Source organism: Mus pahari, chromosome 2 (assembly GCF_900095145.1).
Source record: "Mus pahari chromosome 2, PAHARI_EIJ_v1.1, whole genome shotgun sequence".
NCBI lineage: Eukaryota > Metazoa > Chordata > Mammalia > Rodentia > Muridae > Mus > Mus pahari.
The window spans coordinates 135,582,972-135,592,672 of NC_034591.1; the positions used below are offsets into that span (position 1 = coordinate 135,582,972).

Consider the following 9,701-nt stretch of genomic DNA (forward strand, 5'->3'; position numbering starts at 1 on the left):
GGAACTCACTCTGTAGACTAGGCTGGCCTCAAACTCAGAAATTCACCTGCCTCTGCCTCCCAAGTGCTGGGATTAAAGGCGTGCACCACCACGCCCGGCTACCTCATGTATTTCTAAAAGACCAGATATTTCCCATGTTTAAAAAATAGCAATTAAAATTCAAGTTACTGAAAATATATTAATATAAAAAATAATAAAGTTGAATATGGTGGCATATACCTTTAATCCCAACACAGAGGCTGGTGGATCCCTGTTAGTTCCAGGCCAGCCTGGTCTATAAAGGGAGTTCCAGGACAACTAGGGTTATCAGAGATGCTGTCTCAAAAAAACAAAAACAAAAAACAAAAGACCAAAACACCTAACATACCAAAAATCTACTAAACAGTAGTGATTATTTCAAGTATTTTCAGAAATTATTTCATTTGTTCTGCCATCAGTATTATCTAAAACATTGGTTCTCAATCTTCCTAACACTACAAGCCTTTAATGTAGTTCCTCATGTTATGATGACCCCAACCATAAAATTATTTTCATTGCTACTTCATAACTGTAATTTTGCTACTGTTATGAATTATAATAAAAATATGATTTTGAGAATCACTGATCTAAAAGAAAAAAATTAAAGCTACCAGAAATCTCAAATAACAACACAATTTAAATTCTGAATTCAAAAGCCCAGTTGTGGATGAATAGCAAGTAGCAAAGTATGAATTGGGGTAAATTTCACATGACCAGGATCTTGCACTTGTATTTTTAATGTGAACAAATGAAATCAGTCACCAGGTTAACATTATATTCTCACTTGTCTTTTATACAATAAAATCTCTTTCCAAGTTCCTAGACTAGGAATAACTATGTTAATTTGGGTCAGAATAAAAGGAAAAAAAAAGAAAAATGACAAATTTAAATTCTTGAGACTGTGAAAAAAAACATTTTAAGAAGTCAACTAAATAAAATTCTCTAGAACAGTTATTCCCTACAGCATTAAATAATGTATTTTAGGGATTGTTTTGTTTAGAACAGTGTATCTGTAATTCTGTAGCCAGGCTAATCCTAAACTTGTATTAGACCTTACTATTTCAGCCTCCTAAAAAATATATTGCTTGCATTCAAATCCAGGCTCTCCTAATTGATTGCTAGGATTACAAGTTTGTACCACCATACCAAGTTAACATCCATCTTAAATCCAATCTTACCTAGCAAAAATCGTATGCTTCTAATTGTTTCTGAGTTTGAGACCAGCCTAAGCTACACAGTGAGTTCTAGGTCAGCCTCAGGCACAAAGCCCTTATCTCAAAATTAAAAACCAAAACAATCAAATGATTCAGTTCAATGAGTTAAAGCTAGCAAAAGGAATAAACTGCCAGGCAGTGGTGGCCCATGCCTTTAATCCCAGCACTTGAGAGGCAGAGGCAGGTGGATTTTTTAATTCAAGCCAGGATGGTCTACAGATAACTTCTAGGATAGCAAGGGATACACAGAGAACCCTATGTCAAAAAGGAAAAGCTAGGGGGCTGGAGAGAAGGCTCAGCGATTAAGAACACTGCTCTTCCAGAGGTTCTGCGATCTAATTCCAGCAACCACATGGTGGCTCACAACCATTTGTAATGAGATCCAATGCCCTCTTCTGGTGCTGTCTGAAGACAGCTTAGATATAATAATAAATATTATTATATTGGCCAGGTGTGGTGGTGCACGCCTTTAATCCCAGCACTTGGGAGGCAGAGGCAGATGGATTTCTGAGTTTGAGGCCAGTCTAGTCTACAGAGTGAGTTCCAGGATAGCCAAGGCTACACAGATAAACCAAAAAAAAAAAAAAAAAAATCATACATACATACATACATACATACATACATAAATATTATTATAGATATAATATATTATAGTAAATAGTAAATAAATAATAAATATATTTAGGCCAGAGCGAGCAACCTTCATTCCCAGCAACCACATGATGGCTCACAACTATCATAAATAAATCTTTAAAAACAAAAAAAAACAAAACAAAAACAAAACCACCCAAAAAGTTGTGTACTTAGGAATCAAACCATAACTTTCTTTATAGGCATTAAATGGACTGAAGTATAAACAAAAATTACAACTTTTACTTCTCTTTTTAGGTAAAGTTGAAAAAACTCATCATCAATATATAGAACTTGAAGGAAATTCACTATTTAGAGACAACCTATGAGAAAAATGTCAGAAATAAGTAAATTACCAGGTCTACGTTTGTTTTCTTAAAGCAAACTACATGCTTTCCTAATAAGTATGCTCCCACAAACTATCCCAGCCTCCAGAAGTGCAAACTCTACAAAACACCCTAGAGACATTTTTCTACCAGCACAGCTGACCAAATTAAAGTGCTTTTTTGCCTAATAGGTCCTGATAAAAGAATTAAGAGTTGTAAGAGTTCTCAGTTATTACTTAAGACTATGGTATCAAAATATTACCTATTTATTATTGAAAACAATTTGGTAGATAGCTACACATACTGTGACTCTAAAAATAACCTAACAATAGGAAGTTTGATTTGTACACCCCACTCATTCATCCTCCAAAGTCTAGATCCCCATATGAAGTGATAAAAATTAAATTTGTCATTTATTAGAGGATTTTAGAAATCGTGACAACCACTTCTACACAGAATTAGTATAACTTCATTTGAAATTAGTATTACTAATTAGCTATCTACTGAGACTACAAATGTAGTTTGGGGTTTTTTTGTTTTGTTTTGTTTGTTTTTGTTTTGTTTGATCAGCTGTTTTCTTGGTTTCTCTGTGTAGTCTTGGATTTGCTGGAAACTCACTCTGTAGACCAGGCTGGCTTCAAATTCAAAAGATCAGCCTATGTCTGTCTCTCAAGTGCTGGAACTAAAGGCATGTGCCATGACAGTCTGGCCTTTCTAAAAAAAACAAAAATTTAAATTCTTCTTTATTCTTCAGTGTTAACACGTATACACAAATATATCCACCACCATTTCTCCCCTCCAAGTCCTTTTATATGCCCCCAACACATACCCCTCAACTCTTTGACTCTTTAAAAATAGCCTACTAAAGCCAATTTGTTGTTGCATGGATTTGGGACTGCCCATGAGAAACCTACAGTTGGGAACATCATGATAAAAGATAATGATTCTCCCTCTCAGAGAAGCTACAACTGCCAAAAACTCCTTAGGATGGGATAGGCCCTGAAGAGCATATCTAGGCCAGAAATTTGGCTGGCAAGTTTTATTTTGGTAACTACAGCTGTTTCCTTTACCTTTTGTGATACTGAGGACTGAACCCAAAACTTTGTGGCTATTACACAAATATTCTAACACTGCACTAAAGTACTCTACCATTGAACTGTATCCCCAGCTCTCTTCTCTTTCTGACTCTGGTTTTAAGGTCTCAGTTAGTTAGTTGTTCAGGCTGACCTAAAACTTACTCTGTAGCCTAAACAGGCCTTGAACCTGTGATCTTACTGTTTCAGCCTCATAGAATAACTAAAATTATAGGCCTGTGCTACCAGGTCTAATTTGTAATTGCCTTCAATACCTTCCAAATTACTGGATCATAACTATTTTAATGTTTGTTCTTTTTTAACCAAAGCTAAATTACTTAATGCCCTATGATTTCAGGTCCTTATTTAACAAACAAGTAGGTGGGACAGATAGCCTGATTTCTTCCAATTTTGTCTCTATTTATGTAGTACACATGTGCCATAGCTAGAGTGCAGGGGTCAGAAAACAACTTTCACAAGTTGGCTCTCTCCTTCCACAATGTGGGTGCTATATTGGACATCGGGCTTAGTGGCAGGGGTCCTTACCTTATGAGCTATTATTTCCCAAGGCCCTTCTAGTTTTAATACACTAAAAATTTTAAAGCCAAGCATGGTAGTACATACTTAAAATCGCACTGCTAGGGAGATAAAAGCAGTTCAAGGCTATTCTGGGCTAATCAGATTTTTAATTTAATGGATCACAGTACTCATCCAGACTTGGTTCAATCCCTAGTAAAAGGGGAGTCGAGGAAGTGTGCATTTAATGTCAAAGGGGTATTTTCTTTTCTTTTCAAAGCTTTACTTACTTATCCTTAGGTTTGACCTTTAATTTGAACCCAAATATTTTGATCTAAAACAAAATGAAATGGGCTGGAAAGATGGCTCAGCGGTTAAGAGCACTGACTGAGCCAGGCATGGTGGTACACACCTTCAATCCCAGCAGAGGCAGGCGAATTTCTGAGTTCGAGACCAGCCTGGTCAGTGATTTCCAAGACAGCCAGGGCTATACAGAGAAACCCTGTCTCGAAAAAACCAAAAAAAAAAAAAAAAGAGCACTGACTGGTCTCTTTCCAGAGGTCCTGAGTTCAATTCCCAACAACCACATGGTGGCTCACAACCATCTGTAATGGGATCTGATTCCCTTTTCTGGTGTGTCTGAAGACAGAAACTGTGCACTTGTATACATAAAATAAATAATTCTTTAAAAATAAATAAAAATACAAAGTAAAAGCACACATTTATAAAAGCCACATGGTGGCTCACAACCATCTGTAATGAAATCTGACACCCTCTTCTGGAATGTCTGAAGACAGCAGTGTACTCACATATAACAAATAAATCTTAAATAAATAGATAATTAAATAAAAGAAATGTAACTGAAGAATTGAATTCCTGGATCAGTAATAGATCATTGGTACAAAAATTCCTGTAAATCAGTTACATCTAAATTATTGAGTATGACTACCCAGTAGGAGGAGAGGCATATTTTTGACAAGTTTACCAAACAAACAAAGAAGGTAAGTTTGTCTGGCATGGTCCTGTAATACCAATACTCCAGAAGCTACAGCAGAAGAATCAAGGATTCAAGGCCAGCTTGGAGTACACAATAAGCCTTCACAATATAGGGTAAGAAAAAAAAAAAAAAAAGCCGTATCTCAAAAAAAACAAAAAAAACCTACTAAAAGTAATTTTTAAAAGAGACCTGTCAGGGCCAGGTGAGGTGGCGCACGCCTTTAATCGCAGCACTTGGGAGGCAGAGGCAAGCGAAATTTCTGAGTTCAAGGCCAGGCCAACCTGGTCTACAGAATGAGTTCCAGAACAGCTTGAAAAAACAAAAATAAATAAATAGATAGATAAATAAATAAATAAAGACCTGTCACATTTCCAACTCTTGTGCGCTATAAAATTAACAAGGGGTAATTTTTTTGGGTTATTTTACTTCATATTGTTCCATTTTTAAGTGATGAACTCAAGGAATTATGTTCAAGAACTTGCCAGTTTCAAGTTTGCTTCCACATACTGATAGCGTTCTTTCACATTTTTAAAATAAAAACAAAATGAACACTCATTTCCAATAGTGAAAATTTCAAGCATATAGGGAAAGTGGAAAAGAAAGCTTAGTCAACTACCTTGAAGCGAACAATCATATGCTGATAATATTGAAGCTGAGTAATTGCTTACCTTCTTCACTAGATATTTAGAAACAAATTCCAAATATTATTCCTTTCACATTTCAAATGGCCTTGGGTCATTTGGAAACCAAGTTGTTTATTAATTCTTGGGTAAATCAAGTTCTGAGATTATTTCAGTTACTTTCCATTCCTAATTCAGTTTGGTCCAATTTTATTGACAAGACATCAGTAGTGGCACTTTCATCTATGATGTAGCTGAAATTCTGCTTCCACCACTAATACATGTTCATTTCTGGTTGTGAACAAGTGCTAACAAACCAATATTTATATAGATGCTTTATAATAACATTTGTTTATTGCTATAATAAGTCAAGCAATTAGTAGTCCAAACTAATCTATTTATGTCTAGGATATACCTGCACTTTATTTATAACCTGAAAATTTCCCTGAGATAAAAATAAATAAATAAATAAATAAATAAAGGAGCGGGGCGTGGTGGCACACGCCTTTAGTCCGAGCACTCAGGAGGCAGAGACAGGCGGATTTCTGAGTTCGAGGCTAGCCTGGTCTACAGAGTGAGTTCCAGGACAGCCAGGGCTAAACAGAGAAACCCTGTCTCAAAAAACAAAAAAAAACAAAAAAAAAAAGGAAGGAAGAAACCACTGTAATCCCTCAGACTCTTGGGAAGTTTCGTTTAAAAATCTCTTATATCCCTGGTATAATGACATTAACTTATAATTCTAATACTCTGGAGGCTGAGGCAGAGGGATCAACAAATTCAGGACAGTATAGGCTATACTTTAGGACACTCACAAAAGTCTTTTATAAGAATATTACAACAATGATGGTATTATCACAACTTTCAAAGCACTTATACAATTTTGCTTGGACTTTTACTATTCACTATGGACTGAATAGGATGAAGATAGACTAATGAACAGTGTCAGATCACAGCTAGCCATATGGCTTAAGCACCTGTAGGTGGTTATATTGGTAGGTATATACTGTACCTTCCTACTCTGAAAGCACTTAAAGGGAAAGAAAAGAGAGTTGGGGATCAGGGATTGGGTGGTTGTTTTGATGTTTTTAAGACAGTGTCTCACAGCCAAGCAGTGGTGGCCCATGCCTTTAATCCCAGCAGCACTTGGGAGGCAGAGGCAGGCGAATTTCTGAGTTCGAGGCCAGCCTGGTCTACAGAGTGAGTTCCAGGACAGCCAGGGCTACACAGAGAAACCCTGTCTCGAAAAAACCAAACCAAAACAAAACAAAAAACACAGTATCTCACTTCCCAGGCCAGACTGGCCTTGAACTTGAGGTTCTCCTGCCTTGACCTCTAGAGTACGTAGTTGGGATTTCCAGGCATGCCTTTATTATCTACTAAATGTCTATGCTGCTATCAAGAAAGCTGTTCCTTAAAGTACAGGGTCTTGTCTAACAACCAGATCTTAGAGATGGAAACACGAGGCAGTTCATTATTGCAGAGGCTTAGAAGAGACTGAAGTGCACAGGAAAAAAAGGTTTGATATTTACTTAAAGCAAAAGAATTTCCCAAAAGCTGAGGATATATTTAGCTCAGTGGGAAAGCACTTGTCCAGGCCCCACTTCTTCAATCCCCAACACGAGGGGAAACCCTTTTCCAATAATTCCATGTCTCCTGCCTGACATTAAACACACAAGTTTGTACTTAAATGACTCTTTACCCCCTTGCTGGTAACAATCCTTCTTGACACCAATAGTTCCTATCTTTTCCAAACACCTAACTACATGCTCCACAATCTCCCAATTTCAACCTCCTCAGACGCTGGCCTCCCCCGCCCTCTCAGAGTCAGAGAATTACAAGAGTGAACTCGACAAACTGGCTTAACCGAGCCAAATTTGGGATCCAAACGACCGAATAAGAAAAAAGGGGGTGGGGCATTACCTGCAATTCACACCAGGCGACTTCCACAGTGGTTTCGGTGTCCAGACCTTTGTAGACCGTCTTAAAGGAGCCTCTGCCAATTTCGATGTCAAATTTGAGAAAGCGACCGTCATTGGACATTCCCACTGCCTTGGTCTCCAGTTCTTCGATGTCATCCTGTTGCTGGCTCCTATCCTCCTGCGCCTCTTTGGCGCTGGCGCCACCACTGCCACTTCCACTTCTGGACGGCGGTGGCTCCTCTTTGCTCCCCACGAGGCTGGGCTGGGACACCGGGCGGTCTTTGCTGGTACTGCTGGGGACGGTCGTGGTGGCCGAGCCTACGACGGCTTGTTCCCCAGGGGAGGCAGCAGCCGAGGGTTGCTGAGACACGTGCGAAGCAACGGTGGCGGTCAAAGTTTCCTCTCTGTGAGGCTCGGGTGGAGCACTCTGGGGCACCACTGCGGGTACAGTAGGTTGCGGGATAGAGAGAGGGAGGCCCGGCAGCTCCAACGCGGTGGCATTGGAGTCGCAGATGACGCTTCGGCGGAAGAATCGGTGCTCCGTGGGGGTGGTGGTGGCGGCCGCCCCACGACTGTCCTTGTCCATAGTGTGCCGGCGGCGCCGATATTCCTCCGTCCTGCCAACTCCGGAGTCGCCGACCGTGGCCCCCAGTTTCTCGCCCACGGAAGAATCGGAGCTTGAGCCATTCTTGGGGACGGGCGCCGGAGGCGTAAGGAAGCCCGGAGTGCCGCTCTGCTTCTCGGCGGCGCCGTCAGACATGGTCGGTCCGGTGGAGTGAAGAACGCGGGCTCGGATTTATGAATGAAAAGGGGAAAGGGTGGCCCGGTGAAGCCACCAAGAAGTGCTGGGCAGCGCTCCTACGGCGGGCTCGGAACCACCGGACGACTCCCAACTCAGCACTGACAAGGCGCCCCGAGGGCGACGCGGGACACTGAGTCCGGCTGCTGCGGCGGCTGCTGCTGCTGCTGCTGCTGCTGCTGCTGCTGGCACCGAGGCTGCTGCGGCTCACGGGGCGGGCTCGTCGGCGGGCTAGGAGGGAGCGGAGCCACGGGGGTTAGCGCCGCACAGTCCGCATCCATCCTGCAGCGAGCGGAGGCCGGTAGGGCTGTGGCAGCAGAAGCGCCGCAGTCATGAGGAGCAGGGCGCGGAATGGGCTCCCGGGCGAGAGGATGCGACCCAAGTGAAGATGGCTAAGCTCCCGCCGCCGCCGGCCGGCCCGCCCGCCCGCCGAGCACGGCGGGATAGGCCCTGAGGGCGGAGGCACAGCGCGCGAGGGACGAGCCCCGACGCCGGGCGGTGGCAGCCCGGGGCACAGGAGTGGGAGGGGCCGCGCAGGGGAAGGAGGGCCGCGGCCCGGGTTCCCGGTCCTTCTCTCTCTTTCTCTCTCTCTCGGCCGCCGCCTCAGGCAGCACGCGCCCCGGAGAGGGGACCAGTCTCAGAGGGCGCCCATCACTAGATGCGGAGGGCCGAAGCCTCGAAGCCTCGAAGCCTGAGGAGCGGCCCCCCCCGTCCCCGAGGCCTCCCCGCCCGCCCCGGGCCTGGCGAACCTCTTCCCCTCTCAGGCCGGCGCCGGGGGCAGAGGAGGGAGGGAACTGTGGGGAGGGGAGGGCCGCTCACCGCGGGGCCCGGGCTCCGCTACTTCTCCGGCCAGGAGGAGAGGAGACCGAAAGAACTGGGAGGAGGGGAAGAGGGAGAGAAAAAGAGCAGTCACCCCACTAGGCGCCTTCTGTCAGCGAAGAAGGGAGTACGGAATGGCCGAGCAGAAGGAGCGCGTCCGCCCGGGAAAAACTCTCCGCTTTAAATGGCGCCGATGTCTGAAGCCTCCACACAGCCCGCTTGGACCCCGCCCCCCGCCGCCCGGGGCGGCCCCGCCCACGTCGCGCTCGGGGGGCTCTCGCGCAGGCGTGCCGAGCTCGAGGCACGATGGGATTTGTAGTTTCGCGGTGAAAACCGTGAAAGGAACCCGGGAGGAACGCGCCTACTACTTCCGTGATGCCCTGCGATGGCTCTAGCCTGGTGCCTCCTGGGAATTGTAGTTCCTTTTTTTGAAAACCGCCCCTTCGGAAAGCCTGATGGGAGCGTCATCGTGGGTCGCTCAATTCCGTTCCAAACTCGGTGCTCGCTATCAAAATCATTATTTAGGAATCAATTGCAAAAGAAGAGAAGAAAGGAGAGGAAAAAGAAGGGGAGAATGAGAAACTTCCGTCATGTTCTGTTTAGATAGCTCATAGAGCTGCCATGTAATGAAAAATAATCTGTTGTTCGTCTTCAATGGAGAGCCTCCTTAGTGTTGAGTGACTAGGGGTGTGGGAGTGAAGAAGGTAAAGCTGAATAACCAGAGCCTGAGTTCGAAGACTCCCGGAAAACTTTGTGAAGCGTACACGTAC

At 43.6% G+C, this 9,701-nt stretch overlaps 1 protein-coding gene across 17 annotated transcripts in view; it reads right to left on the minus strand.

The window, feature by feature from the left end:
• Wnk1 (WNK lysine deficient protein kinase 1) overlaps window positions 1-9,139 on the minus strand; it is a 126,127-nt gene extending 116,988 nt beyond the window's left edge. For 9 of the 17 annotated variants that reach the window (XM_029534809.1, XM_029534816.1, XM_029534814.1 and 6 more), the window contains exon 1: window positions 7,315-9,137. In XM_029534809.1, the coding sequence (XP_029390669.1) occupies window positions 7,315-8,073 (759 nt within the window). In that variant the 5' untranslated portion in view covers window positions 8,074-9,137. Of the gene's footprint in view, window positions 1-7,314 lie in introns of all 17 variants that reach the window. The other 8 variants (XM_029534820.1, XM_029534819.1, XM_029534818.1 and 5 more) reach the window with 4 other exon arrangements.
• Window positions 9,140-9,701: the final 562 nt, after the last annotated feature.